The sequence below is a fragment of the Lycium barbarum genome, chromosome 4 (genome assembly GCF_019175385.1).
Source record: "Lycium barbarum isolate Lr01 chromosome 4, ASM1917538v2, whole genome shotgun sequence".
In the NCBI taxonomy this organism is placed as follows: Eukaryota; Viridiplantae; Streptophyta; class Magnoliopsida; order Solanales; family Solanaceae; genus Lycium; species Lycium barbarum.
This window is the reverse complement of record NC_083340.1, coordinates 1,433,528-1,451,040: the sequence shown is the minus strand read 5'-3', so window position 1 is coordinate 1,451,040 and position 17,513 is coordinate 1,433,528. Positions and strand designations below refer to the sequence as shown.

Genomic DNA, 17,513 nt, shown 5'->3' with positions numbered 1-17,513 from the left:
TTGTGTTATTGTGGCAATTCTTATAGACATGATAATGAATCCCAAAGGTACCAGTACTAATAGTACTAAGATTTACTTGGGAGTAGTCTGTTAGTTCAGCTCTTTGATGATCAAAGGCAAGTTTTTCTGCAACAATTGATGAAAAAACTCATAAAACGACAGGCGAAAAGTGTCCAAAAATTAAACAAGAAAGAAAACTAAATCACTCTGCTTTGGCTGCATTCTGCTGCAAATATCTGCAGAGAAAAGAGAGATCAAGATTATCAGATGAAAAGCACATGCTACAAAACATTATTTGTGTGCAGAAACTTCGAAAGCACGACATAATCCTCAAATTATCTACGGTCGCAAGAACATTTAAGTAGGCCTTGATGGACAGAGTTACCTAGTACTAATGCTGGTGGGAGCAGGTAACCTGTGGAATTAGTCGAGGTGCGCGCAAGCGGCCCAAACACCACGGTTATTAAAAAAAAATATATCTAGTTTCGCAAGAATGTTTAAGTAGTCCAATCTCAACTCTTAAGATCATAGATAAGGCTATAACAAATATCCACACCACCTATCCGTCCCCTCCCAGCCGAGAAAGAGGTTTAGAAGGAGGAGCGGAGATTGCGTGTTCAGGAGGACGTAGTTAAGAACACAAGATTCAAAAGCCTCATTTATTTTCTTAAACTCCGTATCCAGTAAAACTAAGACACGCAAAATAAAATGGAAGTACTATTTTTCTGGGAAGGTAGCAGAATGTTCCACTCTTTATAAGTGCAATTGATCACTTACCCTTGACTTTTTGCCCAACGTGATAGTTGATAGAGTTGCACCGACTCATTAGAGGCATGGCATGCCAGAAGAAGATAATTCCGAGGCTGTACCATCCATGCAAATCTCATGAACAATGCAGAATACACACACATTGCTGCAACACCCCAAGGAAAAAGAAGGGATGAGGGGTCTAAATCATTTCAAATCAACGTCCATGTAAGTACAAATTTTCTACCTGATGTCATGTTGCCTGATATCATCTCTGGTGGTTTCTGCGTGTCGACCAGTCCCTGCAAAGTACCATCAATGCAACTCAGTAATAAGAGTAATGCAGAAGTAGGGCTGCCAAAATTAGCCCAAGAAAACATGACCCACCCAAGTTTGAGCTCATTTATTAGCTCAAACCATTTTCGCCCAACCCGTTTCAACCCATCTAAAAATTAGGCCGATATGTAGCCCAAATTGATCCACGAGAAAAATTGTCAAAATATTTTCAAAATGGCATTTTTTATTTGATATGTTATAGATAGCCATAATTTAAAAAAAATAAAAATTGTTAGGTACTTAGAAAATTATAAAAGAACAAACAAAGAAATTAAAATTTAGTAAGAATTGAGCGGAAAGGGCTATTACCCGCTTCCTTCGGAAAGAGCCTCTCTACCTCCACGAGGTAGGGGTAAGATCTGGGTACACTCTACCCTCCCCATACCCCACTTGTGGGATTACACCGGGTATATTATTCTTGTTGTTGGGTTATTACCTGCTTTTTAGCCCAACCCATTTCAGCCCAAGTAACTTTTAGGCGTCAAATTCAAACCAACCCGCCCACCATTTGACACCCCTATGTAGAAGGAGCGAATAACAGAATTTAAATTTTATAGTAGCTAGACATACAGCAATGACGAATCCCCAGTTGGCTACAGGACCCCAAAAATGAGTTGTTTTAGGGCCAACAGGGCTGTTCAAAAATGCTTTGAATGCGGCCATGTGTGACAAGCTATATGAAATACCCTGCAATTGTTAAACAAACTTAGGTATATGAACAATAATTGAGACATAAGCATATGACAATAGTTAGTACTTAAATTGAGTATTGCTAGAAGAGTTAAACACTAGATATCCTGCTAATAATTGGATACAGTCTAATATAGGCAGAAACCAACACATAGCATGGAAAAGGGAGAAAGCTAAACACGTTTACTTTTCTGTGACCTGTCAGGAATTAACAAGAAACGCTGTGCAAAGCCACGACAACAGCATCTACTACTATGCCTCAATCCTAAGCAAGTTGGGGTCAGCATAAGACCACCGATCAACAGAAATTTCATTTTACCAAGAACGAGATTGCAAAAGAGGTTAAAAGCAATTAGACTATCAACACAGAAGTTTCAAATTTCTACCACTAACGACATATCAATATTTTACATGCAATAAATAAAAATCTAAAAAAGTCATGCCTTTTGGTAGTATTTGCATTTCCTACAGAACCATTTCAACCCCAATTTACAACCCATCACTTTTCAAATGATTTATAGTTTTAGGCAATCTTCAACTTGTAATCAAAGCAATCAAAACCAAAAAGATGATTTGGTTAGAGGCATGAATTACTCATCCTTGTAATGGTCTCATTAAATTCTCTTACTCACAATACCGTGTCTTCATTCCGATGACTCTGGTTTGTACATAGGTCGCAGCTATTTAAGAGAAAGGAAATGAAATCATAGTAAAGGTATAGAGCTATTTATGCAAAAAGAGGAGAGGCTACAAACTCTATAATGATTTTTTTTAAGCGAGTTGTTTTTCCGAAGCTAGATTTATTTGTGGAGAGTGTTAGACAGCAAATGCAAAAATAGATCTTATTGTGTCATCAAGTCAAATATCTCACCACGAACAAACCACCAACCAAAGAAGATTTACAAGCTTCTTTGAAAATAAACACATACTAGTAGAGAACAAGCACCATTTTAACTAAGCCAAAAAACACGGACCTAATATGTACACACAAGACGCAGAATAATACTATTTCTTCCACTCCATATACATAAAGACCATTGAGGATAAAACTCACAAATTTCAAATCTCACTAAAATTTCATCAATCCAAATCTCCACACGTATTGCTGGCTATTTGCACCTATCCATCAATCAACAAACTTAGCCTCAATCCTAAACTATTTGGTGTCTGCTATATAAATCCTCTACGTACGCCAAAGGGTGGTCAGTTGGGTGAATGACACTTTTTGTACATATATATTAAATCTTGAACACCCTTAGTGAAAATACTAGTTCTGGCACTGTTTAAATATTCGGGCCCATTCTCTTCTTCCCATTTGCAACTAATAAACATAAAAATCAAAACATAAGCAAAAATAAAAAAATAAAAACCCCATTGAACCCCCCCCCCCCCCCCCACCCAAAAAAATCCAGGATGATGTGGAAATACTGTTACTTGTATGGGGTGCTTTCTTTTGCTAATTAACCAAGTAATAATCAGTTCAAAATTCATAAAGATTATATCCAAACAATAAAGATTGAATCTTTCTCTCAAAGGGATAATCAGAAACAAGAAATGCAGAAATTAGATTCAAAAAATACATGTGAAACTGTAAAAATCGAATACCTTTTATTAGTAAATTGATTTAACATATCAATAAATGGTAAAGATGGTACCTTTAAGAGAGATCTGAGGAATGCTACAAACAATGGTTTCGGTTGGTGGTCGTCAAAGGTAGGGGGGAATAATTTTGGTATAGTGGGGGTGTTAGATTTTTTTTTTTTTTTGGGGGGGGGGGGGGGGGGGGGTTATTAGATGCTACTAGGGAATACTGGAACTTCCGTGGTCTTCACTTCAGTTACTGACACGTTTGATTGAGACTTCAACCTTTTTCTTTTTTTTTTCTTTTTTCTTTTGTATCCTATTTTTCACTCCTTAATGGTGTAGGAGGTTTCAAATACTCCCTCTCATTTTATTTAACCGTGTTTGATTGAACATAGAGTTAGATCATCGAATGGTTGTATGAGAGTGGTAAATATCGCTTAATCTTTAATTTGAGATCTTAGATTTAAATCTTGAAAATGAAATCGTTTGTGATAAGAAATGTTTTAACTCACTCGGGAAAAAAAAGTGGGACTTAGTGGTGCAGATCAGTATTAGTCGAGTCTTGTATCGAACGCCGAGATGAGAAACAAAAGAAAAGGTTCAAAGTATCAAAATGATCCTTTTAAACAATTATGAGAGTTTCACATGTCTTTTTCATTTAAATAAATAATGGTGAGGGTCCAACAAGTATGTCATCAAGGATGAAACGAAAGTGTGAAAAGATTAAATAGCTTTCAAAAAAGAAAAGGTGTCATTCATTTTAAACAAATTGTGATCTCTTGTTTGCATGTGGGGATTTTTTCAACATAGTTAATAACTGCACGGTAGAAGTCTGGTTCATGGAGTCACTAAACTTAGAACTTTTAAGTTTTAACATCATAATTTAAATTGTGATCTTTCAGTCACTACATTTTACATCATCATATAATGTTTTCTATACTGACAAAATAATAATTACATGAGCATCTAAAAGAAAAGGCCAACTTGGTGGACGAAGCATCTGGTGTTCAGGCTGTAAGGTTCGGAAAATCATGTTAAAAGAATCACTAAATTTTGATAAAACTCACAAAGTTTACAATTCAAGATGATTTATGGCTGCTGGTAGAACCAACATTTTGATTGTGTTCTTCCCTAACGATTGAGCATTATTAAAACAATCACTCAAATCATCATCACAAGCAATCCATATCCAATCATTATCTTCATCCATGTAATTTATTCTAAACCTCATAATTGGTAATCGCAATCTTTTAGCCACTTCCTTGTCTAAATCTTCTTTTTTTGACAATGAGTACAGTTTAAACCTCATCATGACATCTCCATATGTTGCCTTCACTGTGAAACTGTTGCTACTCTCATGATCTGTATGTGTAGTTTCTGAAGTTATTGATTTGTTCTTCTTTGGAAGCATAGTTAATGGCTGGCGATCGGATTCGCTAGTCTTCTTTCGTTTTGACAATGGCCACCTTCGAATACCGTACTTTCTGCATAATCGCTTCAGTGTAGACCGACTAACTGAAATAATAAGAAGAAGAAGAAGAAATTGAGTTTTAACTTCTACTGTCAGGTGAGCTAAAAGATAACTATAATAAGTGGATCTAATAAGGTGAGAATAAGAAAAGCAACCTGCTGTAACACGTTATACTGCACTGATAGTATAAAGTTGTTTACAGACGTAGTGTACGTAAGTTAAAATCCGAAGAAATATAGCTTGGAGACGTCAACTCCCATGGCCTCATGCAAAATGGTTTCTCAATAGACAAGGTTATGGTTTGTACGAACCTACTTATATGAAGTCTAATGGAATACTTTTAATTTTTTTTTTTTTTAAGGTTCTTAATATGTCCCTTGCTTCCAAATCTTACTATCTTTCTTGGATCAAAAATCCGCAATAAAAGGTCGTGTGATACTAGGGAAAATGCTACCTGGTGCCACCATTTTCACCAAGAGATTCGTCATCTACTATATAAACAAGAAAACATAATTTGACCTTATATATACAGTGTGATTTTCCAGCCAGCCCAATGGCATAGTCGTTTTTGTACCTAAAAAAGGTTCGGACTGAAGCAAAAAATGGCAAGAAAACTTACCCTGAAGGCTTTCAGCTGCATCTGAAAGGTTTTTGTTAAAATGCTGTTTGAGATCATCATAGTTTACAGAGTCTTTAGTTCTGGTTCTGCTTTCTTTTTGCAAATGAGTAACACTGACACATTGCTTCTCCGAAATAACTTGTGAATCGGTATTTAAGACCTCAGACTGAACCATTGGTTGTTGTCCATTATCCACCGAGTTCCGAGCCGTGCACTCAGACATAGCTGCATATGAAAATAAACTTATCATAACGGATTTAGTACCATCAAGTTAGTTGTTCAAATTTAAAAATCTTCATCCTACCTTCTTTCTCCATGTGATTTTCACTGCCTTCCATTAGTAGGTTACTTCGCTCTTCAGCGTGCAATACTTCAGGCATAAACGGACTTTCTCTAGTTTGATATATATGAAAATAATCCACATTCTTATTTGAAGAAGCTTTAATAACTTGAACACTTGAATCATTTCCTAGTTCTTGACCAGAAGCAAATTTGAAATTCCGAAAATGTTGTCCTATTGTAGACAAAATTGATCCAAGCAAGATTTTTGGATCTGCCTTATCCGGGGGCAGAAACAGTTCCAATATGTAGGCACTGGCATCGTCTTTATTCTTCAAACAAATAGCAAAAGTAGTAGTCAATCCACACCAGCGCGCATAATGTACCAATGGATACTCAATTATACCAAAATCAGTTATGTTCTCGCAAAAGCACAACTTGCCAGAAAAAAACGCTTTCCCAACAACGCCCTGATCTTTCTGCAAGGGTTGTAACTTGGAAATGTCTCGGAAACATAACATATCGTCATAGTAATAGTCGTCGTAAACATGATCGTTAGCATCCATTTCCTCATCCGCGACAAAATAAACTTCATTACTAGCAGATATTACATGCTCGGTGCAGCCAACGTACATGCCATTATGGTCCATTTCAAGATTCATACAGGGAATCCAGACTCGAATGAAAGGCAGTTTGTGTGTTTCCCGCACGATTTTTAACATTCTTTTGATTTCCTCCCTTTCTCTTTGTTTCTCTGCTTGTACCTGCTTAAAAGGATCTTGTTCATATGAAATGACTACTACTCAGAAGGATAAGTGATCAAAAGTATGAAGTTGCAACTTACTTTTCTACCTTTATCCAGATATATTTTAGGACATTTGAGATCTACCCCCTGCAAGGAGATCGAAATATTAGTCCAAAAGTACAAAATCGACTATATGATCTAATGCTTGTGAATTGTAAAGAACCTTAAAAAATGAGAGTTTGAAGCACCACTAACACTCGTGTCTGCTAAGGGAACTTAAATCCTATGTTGCTCGGACCCTTCAAAAATATTATCGCACCCGTGTCGAATCCTTAAAAAAATGCACAGCTTTTGGAGGATTTGAAACACACCCAACAGTATTTTGAAGAGTCTGAGCAACATCTTAAATCAAACCAACATCTCCAACATGGTCAAGACTATAACCTTAATCACGTGATTTTGTCATACACTTAAATTAGCCAATTAGCTCTTTGCTCAAAAAAATTTGCAGATACAAGTTTGATGGTGCCACTCGAACTATTTATTTATATGTTAAATTCGCCGCCACTAACACAACGGAGTAGTGAGTGCAGTGATACTCATGCACTCACTAACTTAAGATTATGTATATGTGTCCATCTAAAAGCCAAAAATAAGGAGACAGGGCGAACCTCAAGCGCGTTGAGTACTCGATCAACTTCATAGGTCAAGTAGCCACCTTTCCAAACTGTGACGAGCTCAATCACACCAACACAATTTTTTTCAATAGGTTCAAACACAGGCAAAGCCAAATAGGTCCGAACACCACACCAGACAGCATGATCCCTCATCGGAAACTCTTCATTCGTGTAATACCCCACATGAGTACTTGACTCGGGCAATTTTTGCTGGAAAACTCGAGCAGGTGGACCGAAAAGATGACCTTTTTCAGTTCCAGCTTGTTCACAACTTTCGCCGTTATCAACACTATATTTATAACCTTGACAGTGTTTTCTATACCAGCAGAGTCCTTTATATAGATATCTAAGACCAAAAGGTTGTCCTGAAGTTGTTAGAAAATGTCTACCTTCAATCTTTTCCAACCCCCAAAACTGTAGTAGAATTACTTGGGATGTTTCTATTCTCTGAAGTGCTGCTTTGATCTTTTGCTTTACAGCTTCAAGAAATATACTTGAATTAGGAATCACAAAATATGGTACCAAAAGTAAACCGATTTTAAGTTCTCTGACAACGCATAAATTTTTTTACTTGATCATGTTAAGTTGATGTACAACATGTAACTTTTCACGACAAGCCTAAAAAGGCAACATAGGAAAGTAAAGTGACACTCGATGTTTAACTAGGCACATAGTTTTTAGAAATAAAAAACTTTTGAAACTTGTAATTTAAAACATACCATGGACATTTGTGTGGATACAAAATTACATCATCGTTAAGGGTGTGTTTGGTATGAAAGAACATATTTTCTAATTTTTCCATATTTGGTTGGTCAAAAATGTTTCTTCCCCACCCCCAACACCACTCCCCTGTTATTTCTGTAAGAGTTCAAGCAATAGTTTAATAGTTTTCACGTCGACGAGTAAAAAGGAAAACTCCTCCTCAATATGTTTGATCCCTTTCCAAGCCTTCCTCTTCGTCAATGATTATGGTGCGCTCCTGCCCTTTACCCAAAGAGTACAAGAATAGCAATCCACCTATTGGTGTGCTGCTGCCCTCAACCGACCTGATCGTCCCAATCCGGTTGTCCTCACTGCGAACAGATCCACAATCTCTTATCCAATGAATATGAAATTGCTATATAATATTCCTTTACCTAGCTGCCCATTGCTAGAACTTCCAGCGTTAAGGTGGTTGATGTGGTAAGGCAAGCAACTCCTCTTTCCGAAGAAGAGTGCCTGCCCGAGCTATCTTAAAGTAAAGCTCTCTAGGTTAGCTATAGGTAAAGTTCTCCCAGAGCCGGAGACACAGGTCGCTACTTCTTCAGAAAGCGGGAATCCGCAGGAAGGATAGGACATAGAATAAAGACCTAAAGTTAGGAATTTACTACAACAAGTAATTTTAACAGTAATTTACCAAAACAAGTTTTTGTTTTATAAAACTAGAAAAAAGAACGTTAAAAACATAAATTAGATGAAATTGAAAATTTCCGAGCCCACAATTTTCTTGTGTGTTCTTAAGAAATCTAATTCCATTACTGTTGACAAGGTTAATGGATTAATTTCTCCCAGGATAGAACGGAAAACTATTCTGCAATAGCGCCAATGCAAATCGCAGAACTTCGACAAACTCAAAAAGCAGCAGCAAATCACACTAGACACTTATGTTTTCCTTTTGAAAAATATGCAGAATGCAGAAGAGGGGGGAGTTTTTCAGTTCGAACTTTTTTCAGTGATTTCAGGGTTTGAAAAGGAGGTGAAGCCTCTGAAAATTTATAGTCATTGAAAAGGTGCAAAGGTACCTGTTCGGGAAGAAAGTGACTGATGTGGGAAATTAAATAATGAAAAGGGAAAATAAAATGCGATGACGACGGCGCGAGGAGAGGTCATCTTCTTAACCCTTTATGAGCTAAAAAATGTGCTTCTAAATATAAATACATACGTATCACTTTCCACCACCAATGTGTTAGAATGCTCACTTGAAAAAGTTACATTTTCAAAATTTTACTTCCCTCCATTTCTCAATTCACACTTCATCTTTAAAGCTCACTACTTGGTGACTTTAATAAATCTCAACATCCCCTACCCCACAACTTCCTCCATTTCTCAATTCACACTTCATCTTTAAAGCTCACTACTTGGTGACTTTAATAAATCTCAACATCCCCTACCCCACAACTTCCACCTCTACACCCAATAGCGTTTACTTAAATTATATAATGCTCTTCGAGCAGTATTTTAATAATTTATGCTTACTTATCAAACATCAGACTACTTATTTTCTTGAAAAACATTTTCCAAACACATCCTACGTTCTATGCACTAACAGTATATCATAACACTTTTCACGGCAAGCTTAATAAGGTAACCTAGACCTGCTATAGCCAGTTGAATTTTACTACTAAAGTAAAATTTCTTTACACTGTCAGCGTCTATATAACTTAAAATCCGAAGCAAAAGAAAAGGAATTAAAGACCAGTGAGTTGGAACTACTTACATGTTTCTGTAAGATTGTTTGGACAATTAGATTCAGCTACGTTGTTGCTCCAGAAAACCATTAAATGGAAATTAGAACGTTCTTCAGAGCAGTATAATGGTGATCCTATGTAATTCATGAACTCAGATGATGTATATACTTCATAAACATCATCATTGATCACTGGCAATTGATTATTCTCAATCTGTTCCATCGAGTTTGCAAAGTGATCTAAAGAAATATTATTAATCATAGTATCATTTATCCAAGCCTTTTTCTCTTTTTGATCGGTCCATAAAGGACATTGACTCTACATATAAGTAATTGACAAAGTCAATGAGTTTATACCTATATGTATTTGTCTTTTCATTTTACTCGATTCTATTTTCCTTTAAATCAGGCAAAAAGTATAGTCTTTCTATATTTTAACAATAATTTAATTTAAACCTTTCAATATATCCTTAATCCAAATGTTTGTAGTCACACATATTTAAGATTACAAATTTTAAAAATTTATAACTATACTGATATATTTAACGTCATAAGCTTTAAAAGCATTTAACTTTTTATTAAAATTTTGTGTTCGGTCTAATATATTCGTGTAAAATAAAATTAAGGGAGTAACAATATTGATTATGATTTTTAGTCGAAATCATCAATTATAATAACCAGTGCCGGAGTCATCTTTGTCCAGGAGGTGGCAATTGACTACCCTTTACATTGTATTTATATATAAAAAAATTATATACTTATACTATATGTTGAATATGTTAACTTCTTAAATGCCGTATATATGTTTCTTTATATTTTGATGTCCTTATCGAAAATCCTAACTTGCCCTTGGTAAGTAACTCAATTTAGCTGCCATATTTGACTCCGACTTAGTCCTTGTATATGTGGAAGGGCCGTATTCCAGATTTTAATAGTGGTTCACTGAGTTTTCAACACGTATCAACTAAATATCTAACTGATATTCTCAGTTGTTTTTACATCGAAGTTGTCAAAGCCTATAGTTTGAATCATCAACTATTTTTAATTCTATATGTTCGTCTTTAGGCACTAAAACTGGATCTTTTCAATGATGCATCACCTCACTTTGTTCCTACTGTATGTACTTCAAGGTTCCAAACAAATAACAAGGAAAATTATGCTCCACTCTTAAAACAATTCAGATGGGCTATAGGAATCTGTTGTATCATATTAATATTCAAAATGGAATAATATAATGGAAACTGAATAAAAAGGAGGTGGAAGTTACACCAACAAAAGCAAAAACTTATTTCCTTAGGCTTACAAGAAGAACACAATTGAAAAGACAATCTTCTACAATTACAAAAGGAGCTGCCATTACCAAAACCTACACTCCACAAAGACAAAACTCTACCACTACAAGAATGGTTTTACTAGTTTTATATATTTACAACCTAAATTCTAATCATTCACCTGAGCTCTCACAAGAGCTCCCAAGGTTGGGCATTATATCATGAACTAACAACCTTACTACATTGCTGCCTGATGATCTTGAGACATCGACACATTCCTGCAAATCTGCATCACACGCGATCAAAACCCACTCGTGGTCATCATCAAGGTACTTGATATCAAAAGTTCCCACCTCTAACTTCAGCCTCTTGGCTACTTCCTCCCTCAACTTAAATATACCAGAACTCAAACAAAGTCGGAATCTTATGATGTCTTCCCTATATGTTGCTTTTATCGTAACGGAAGTTACTTCGGGCCTCATAGAAAACTGTGGCATCTTCTCAGCAGGAAGAGGAGCCTGATGTTTAGTAATTCCGTTAGAACATGGTGGATTTGTCCAACTGTATTCCGGGACACGTTCATCGAAGATAGCATCTCCAGCCGGACAAAGATTACTCAGATCATGTGAGCTGCCTGCATCCTCAACTAGCATTCCCCTAAATTGTTGCTGGGTGTGTTCTGGAATATAAAGCCCAGGCATTAGGAATGCAGTGGATAAATTTATTTCTCCTGTGGTCTGACGAGCTGGTTCCAAAGAGCCTTCCACTTTCATGAACGACTCATGTGTAGGTGAATTGACCAGCTCATTCTGGGGGGAGGACTCATTTGCAGGAGGACTGCCTTGGCATGATCCATGGGAGGTAGGTGTCCCTGTGCTCTCTTCTCTCGAGAAGCTACCGGTTCTGGACCTATGTGACCCTTCACGCACAAAACCATTCTGCTTTGGAGAGAGCTCGCCGTTCCCAATAATCCTGCTTCCAAGCATTTGATTCGAGGGTTCAGCTTCTTCGTGACTTCCTGGTGTTCCGCAGTTGGAGAACTCATTCTTCTCTTCATGGTACTCAGAAGCTTTACCCGGCGAACCAGTCATGCCTGCAGGCCAAGAAATAGAACCAACAGCAACAGGAAGTGAATTTGGTGCAAGTGAAGTCAGACTGAATGATCCATCAGCTCCTTGAACAGATTCAATTACACGTTTTAGCTTTGAAAGGGACCGGTTAACCTTGTTTATCTTGCGAGATGGCCATCTGGAGATTCCATGCTGCCTGCAAATGCGCTTCATTGTAGTTGGACAAACTGTAATTACGAGAACATTAACGAGAACAGTCAAATCAGCTACTACACTGGGAAAGGGAAAAAATGGACATTATTTGTAAGCAAAACATAGAGAAGAAGAAGTTCCTAATATTTTGAACAGCGTACCACCAAGACTCTTTGCAGCATCCTTAAGACTTCCAGCAAAATACTGTTGCAAAACCTCTAAGCTTATTGTTTTCTCAGCTTTTCCACGTTTTCTTTCTGATTTCTTACCAGTCTGCTTATTCTCAGTGAAAGAAGCATGATTGTGGGCTTCAGCTGTACCATTTACGCCTTCTGCACGTTTTGCCACAGGAGACTGCTGCTCTTCCATTAGATCAGGATGCGTCCTTCCATTTGCTACACTAGCAGGCTGAGGAAGAGATTTGGTGGTTGCCACAGATTCAAACCTCAAACCAAGTTTCTCTTCCGTGGATGCTTTGATAATCTCAACTGAACCCCAGTCGTTCTCAAGTTCCTCTCCGGAAGCAACGCTAAGACTCCTAAAATGCTGCTTCATCGTCAATAAGAGCGAGTTCAGCAAAGCCAGCTGGTCACTGTAGTCTCCATCACTTGGTGGCAGAAAAAACTCTAAAATATAATCATCATTGCCAGTGTGAGTGCTCCGTAAGCAGATTGCAAAACAGCGAGACAACCCAAACAAACGTGCATAGTGCACCAAGGGGTACTCCGTTTTGCAAAACTGCCCTATATCTTCACAAAAACATGATTTTTGAGAAGCATAAGCCCTTCCAGCAACTCCCTGTCCCTTTTGTAAGTGATGCTCGGCACAGGCATCGCGAAAACCCCACATGTGAGCATCAACCACATAAAATGCTACATCTGTCGTGGACATACAGACTTGTCCCATGCAGCTTCCATCAAAGCTGCTACAGCTCTTTTTAAACCCACCACCATCAGCCAGAACACTGCGATGCCTGCATGGAACCCATGTCTGAGCCAGAGGCAATTTATAAGTTTCACATACAGCTGTTAGTATCTCCAAGATTTCAACCAATGCATTCTGCCGACCTTCATTGCAGATCTGGATCACACAATAGCCAACGACATAGACTTATTCAGAAAACAATCAACAGCAGCTTAGATGAGATGTGTCCAGAAACTTTTTTTTCTCACCTGATGGTTTGGGTAGTCCAATATCTCTGAACTTTTCAGATTCACTGCCTGCAGAAAAACTGAAGTCATTTAACAAAACTGAATTTTTTTAAGCTCATATTCATTGTAGAAAAAGGGGATTGAAAAAGCTATGCATTTGGTTTACATGAAGATGCAACTTCCTGGTAAAAACTTCTTAGTAACTACACAAGTACTTATCAAAATAGTTTAATCAACACTAGCTGATAATTTGATATCCCATGCAGTGAAGAGCACATGCACGAACCAGCAAAAATATCAAATCACAGGAGGACAGAAAGCAATCCATTACATGCATATGGAAGCAAAAGACAGCTATGATCTTATACAGGGAGATTCCAGTTCATCAGATCGCATCTAGCAGAGTTACAAACTATCCAAAAGAATGATGATTCACTAATAGAAATATTTTTGAAAACTGGTACGTTGCAATACACTAATAGAAATACTCAGTTCCTCACCAGCTTTGCTCGCCACAAGAACGAAACGTCATCCAGTCTCTGATTCTAGAATATAACTACAAATCTAGATTTATAGTATATAGTTACAAATAACCTGAGATTCATTCTATATAGCATAACGTACTTAATTGAAATTGACACAGGTTATTCATCCAGATTATCTAAAATATTTGGACAGTGGCCTGTTGATAGTCCAGTTTGAGATTTTGACACTAACACAGCAATCAAAAGCAAGATATCAGTTTCCAAAAACCGCCACCTTCTGCTCTTCTTATTGATGACTTGAAAAGACATTTAAACTGACTACTAGAAATATGATACAGCAAGCCAGAGATGCGCACTTCCATAAAGAAGTTTAGAATGATGGATGGCATAGCACTTACAGAAAATTTGGAAAATTTGCCACCACTTTGATTAATGAATATAACCTCAGAAGTTAGCGAGTATGATAAGATTAATAGATAACTGTAACATTTAGACACCACAGAACTGGTGCAGCAAACAAGCTGTCGAGTGTCAGTGAGAAACACACCAACTAGTCTGAGAGATATGTAACAGAAATGATACAAGAACCAACCTCAAGTGCTTTGCATACTTTATCAACTTCAGGAGCATAGTTGATTTTCTGGGAAGTCATTATGAGCTCCAGTACACCAACACAAGACTGACCAGATGGTTCAAATACTGGCAAAGCCAAAGTTCCTCGAACATTGTAATGCAGGGCGTGACTAAGACGAGGGAACTCTTTACTGGAATAATACTGCACATTTGGAGTCCATTCTGGCAACTTTTTCCGGTAGACACGGCCAGGAAGTCCTAGAACTCCATCAGTCTCCCCATCCACAGAAAACATATACATCAAAGAAATCATTCGGTATTGATGAAGCCCATTACAGTCCGGGTCAAGAACAAAGGGCTGCCCTGAAGTTGTAAGCACATAACGACCGCCATTCTTAACAGGTGCCCAGACCTGAGCTAACACTCGTTCTCCGGTTGATTCCTTCAAGTATCGAAGTGCCTGTGTCATCCGCTCCTTGATTATGCAAGACCCCTCCCGATAATCTAAAGGGGTTAATTCCATAATTGGTGGAGGAAGTATTTTCTTATCGTCAGTGACAGACAGAGTTTCACGTGCAGCCTCATGATCACTGGTATCTGCTCCAAACACAAAAGGATAACATATGAACCTTTCGTTGGTGTCAACAGCCAAGTGATGTCAATGATATTTCACTTATAAAAACAACCACTACGACTTAATCCCAATATTAGTTGGGGTCGATCATATGAATCATTCTATATCCATTGTCAGCTTTAAATTATATAAGTTAAAGATGCCAACATTAATCACTTGGTGTAGCTAGTCCAACATGGTCTAACTGTAGAAAGACTATTGCACATCATAGTAACACTCGTACATACATAATCAAGTCCTTGTACATTGGAAATGGGTGTTACTGGACAAAAACCTATAGCACGAGTGACAACTAGTTTAGGTCAATATTATTGGACAGAAATCTATAGGAGTAACAAAAAGTTTAACCTTTTGCACTTGTCAAAAGAAGAAAAAAAAAATACTACTTTGATCTCGTGTTGATCTCGTGCTATATCAATGTTCTAGGACAGAAACCTATTAGTATGCAATCTTCAGCCTATAGAGTTGAATTTTCCAAGAGAAAGCCCGTTTTTTCACACTTAAACCAAATACTAAGCTAGCGTTTGGCCATAGATTTTGGATCAGATTTCGAAAATTTATCTTCAAATTTTTGTTTGGCCTTGAAATTTGATCAGAGTTTGAAAATTTATCTTCAAAATATTTTTAAGTTCCAAAAACTGGCTCACGGGAGAAATTTCAATTCCACTCACAGAACTTCAATTTATTTCCAGGTAAAATGAACATGTCCAAACACAACTTCAAGTTCCAAAATCACAACTTCAAAAACTCAAATTAAGGTTTCAAGTTTCAAGTTTTAACATCAAAACCTATAGCCAATTGGAAGCTAACTGGCATAACTTGTATTTTTATAGTGAGCTAAAAGAACTGTTAATACGATGTATTACTATATACTCTCATATTCATCATCTATCTTTCTCTTCAAAGAGTCAATAGAATATTTGCTAAGTCAACTAACTTGACACATAGTTCCAAAAATATTGGAAACAACAACAAGTATTGATAAGCCCTAAGGCTTACAAGTAAGAAATCTAAGGATAAGTGTAGAGCTTTAGATAACAAGTATTTAAGGCTGCAGATTATAACTTGTTCCTAAGGCACTAATTTTATTGAGACGCCATTTCTAAAAATATTGGAAACATCAGTATAAGCCCGAGGCTTGCAAGTGAGAAATCTAAGGTAACTAGAGAGCTTTAGATAACAAGTATTGAAGGCTGTAGATTAAACCTTGTTCCTAAGACACTAATATTATTGAGACGCCCTTGAATAAACTTGACACATATTTCCAAAAACATTGGAAACAAAAAGTATTAAAGGATAACTGAAGAGCTTTAGATAACAAGTAAAACTTGTTCCTAACGCACTAATTTTATTGAGACGCCCCTTGAATAAACTTGAAACATATTTCCAAAAACATTGGAAACAAAAAGTATTAAGTATTAGCTTTAGATAACAAGTATTTAAGGCTGCAGATTAATATTTGTTCCAAAGGCCACTAATTTTATTGAGACGCCATTGACTAAACTCGACACATAGTTCCAAAAGTATAAGCTCGTGGCTTACAAGTGAGAAATCTAGGATAGCTGGAGAGCTTTAGAGTATCGCCTGAGAGAGCATTTCCGGTAGTCTTATCATCAGAAAAAGCCCAAAGTGGAGAAGTAGGCTGCTCAGAATTAGTATTAATATTCGATACGAGAAACGGCGACATAGGATTCGAAGCCGCAGCGAAGATCTGATCGAACGACCAGGAAGCATCCAGATCCAAATCCAGATCCATCATCAACGGCTGTGACGAGTCCTTCGGCTTTGAACGGAAAAGCTGAGTGTTATTCATGTCTTGTTCCGGTTCCGACATTGAAGAAATTTCGCGTGATGAAAATGATAATTTTCTCTATCTATATTATTATTATGTATGTATGTGGCGAGAAGAGAAAGATGACGAAGAAGATGACGATAATGGTTAAGTTTTGAGGACTGTGATTCCATTGAGAAAATATTGGAATCTAATAGTTGTATTAGTTACTACTTGCACAAAGTTTTATCCATAAAAAAACATTGCCGGGAAATCATTCTCTGCACTACTTTCCACCTTACAATATATACTCTCTCACCAAAATCTCCTGAGTGTCAGTTTACTGAGCCAGGTGTGTAAGCAGACTAGTATCTTGGTATGTAGAAAATTTGTTTTTGCTAGATCCTCATCTTAAGAAAAAACATATCAAAACACTATACGAAAAAAAATAGCGGTAAATCCTCAAAATTCTTTAGTTTTCTTTAAACAGTAATCTCTCCGAATTACAAAAAGAGTTTACTTAGTCATTTTTACACCCCTTAAGAAACTACTCACTCTAAGAAAAAAAATATGTAAATTGACTAAACTATTTGATCACATAACACTTAATAGGAGCAAATATGAAAAGATAAGGTTAATTGTTTCTTCATTTAATAAGTGGATACTTTTTTTACCCAAGAAAAAAAGTTAAGTGGACACTTTTTTCAACCGGAAGGGAGTAGTGATAATGTGGTATCAGAAATTCACTGCTTATTCTGATTAATTCAAATTC

General features: G+C 36.9%; 3 protein-coding genes across 5 annotated transcripts; all 3 read right to left on the bottom strand.

The window, feature by feature from the left end:
* LOC132634772 (mitochondrial pyruvate carrier 1) lies at positions 1-3,551 on the bottom strand. 2 transcript variants are annotated; one of them, XM_060350835.1, is made up of 5 exons: positions 3,429-3,551; positions 1,654-1,770; positions 995-1,049; positions 778-913; positions 1-236 (listed from the first exon to the last, which is right to left on the bottom strand). In XM_060350835.1, the coding sequence occupies exons 2-5, from the start codon at positions 1,744-1,746 to the stop codon at positions 203-205; spliced, it is 318 nt and encodes a 105-aa protein (XP_060206818.1). In that variant the 5' UTR covers positions 1,747-1,770; positions 3,429-3,551; the 3' UTR covers positions 1-202. The 2 variants fall into 2 exon arrangements, with proteins under 2 accessions (XP_060206818.1, XP_060206819.1); XM_060350836.1 differs by lacking the exon at positions 1-236 and having other exon boundaries at positions 774-913; positions 3,429-3,476.
* An 826-nt stretch (positions 3,552-4,377) lies between these two features.
* On the bottom strand, positions 4,378-9,939 carry LOC132634771 (protein NLP6-like). The gene is made up of 6 exons (XM_060350834.1): positions 9,625-9,939; positions 7,143-7,627; positions 6,571-6,618; positions 5,752-6,490; positions 5,448-5,672; positions 4,378-4,872 (listed from the first exon to the last, which is right to left on the bottom strand). Exons 1-6 carry the CDS (start codon positions 9,854-9,856, stop codon positions 4,430-4,432), a joined length of 2,172 nt encoding a protein of 723 aa, XP_060206817.1. The 5' UTR covers positions 9,857-9,939; the 3' UTR covers positions 4,378-4,429.
* Positions 9,940-10,857: 918 nt separating this feature from the next.
* Positions 10,858-16,984, bottom strand: LOC132634770 (protein NLP6-like). 2 transcript variants are annotated; one of them, XM_060350832.1, is made up of 5 exons: positions 16,513-16,984; positions 14,356-14,933; positions 13,300-13,347; positions 12,289-13,207; positions 10,858-12,162 (listed from the first exon to the last, which is right to left on the bottom strand). In XM_060350832.1, the coding sequence occupies exons 1-5, from the start codon at positions 16,802-16,804 to the stop codon at positions 11,039-11,041; spliced, it is 2,961 nt and encodes a 986-aa protein (XP_060206815.1). In that variant the 5' UTR covers positions 16,805-16,984; the 3' UTR covers positions 10,858-11,038. The 2 variants fall into 2 exon arrangements, with proteins under 2 accessions (XP_060206815.1, XP_060206816.1); XM_060350833.1 differs by lacking the exon at positions 16,513-16,984 and adding an exon at positions 16,113-16,121.
* Positions 16,985-17,513: the final 529 nt, after the last annotated feature.

Coding starts and splice junctions, on each gene's coding strand:
- LOC132634772 (XM_060350835.1), bottom strand. CDS start 1,746: ATGGCCGCATTCAAAGCATTTTTGAACAGCCCTGTTGGCCCTAAAACA. Junction 1,050..1,653: donor ACTGGGGATTCGTCATTGCT/GTATGTCTAGCT, acceptor GGTACTTTGCAG/GGACTGGTCGACACGCAGAA. Junction 237..777: donor CGTTGGGCAAAAAGTCAAGG/GTAAGTGATCAA, acceptor TTTTCTCTGCAG/ATATTTGCAGCAGAATGCAG.
- LOC132634771 (XM_060350834.1), bottom strand. CDS start 9,856: ATGATTAATAATATTTCTTTAGATCACTTTGCAAACTCGATGGAACAG. Junction 7,628..9,624: donor AAACAATCTTACAGAAACAT/GTAAGTAGTTCC, acceptor TATTTCTTGAAG/CTGTAAAGCAAAAGATCAAA. Junction 6,619..7,142: donor GAGTACTCAACGCGCTTGAG/GTTCGCCCTGTC, acceptor ATCTCCTTGCAG/GGGGTAGATCTCAAATGTCC.
- LOC132634770 (XM_060350832.1), bottom strand. CDS start 16,804: ATGTCGGAACCGGAACAAGACATGAATAACACTCAGCTTTTCCGTTCA. Junction 13,348..14,355: donor AAGTATGCAAAGCACTTGAG/GTTGGTTCTTGT, acceptor GTTTTTCTGCAG/GCAGTGAATCTGAAAAGTTC. Junction 13,208..13,299: donor TGGACTACCCAAACCATCAG/GTGAGAAAAAAA, acceptor TGTGTGATCCAG/ATCTGCAATGAAGGTCGGCA.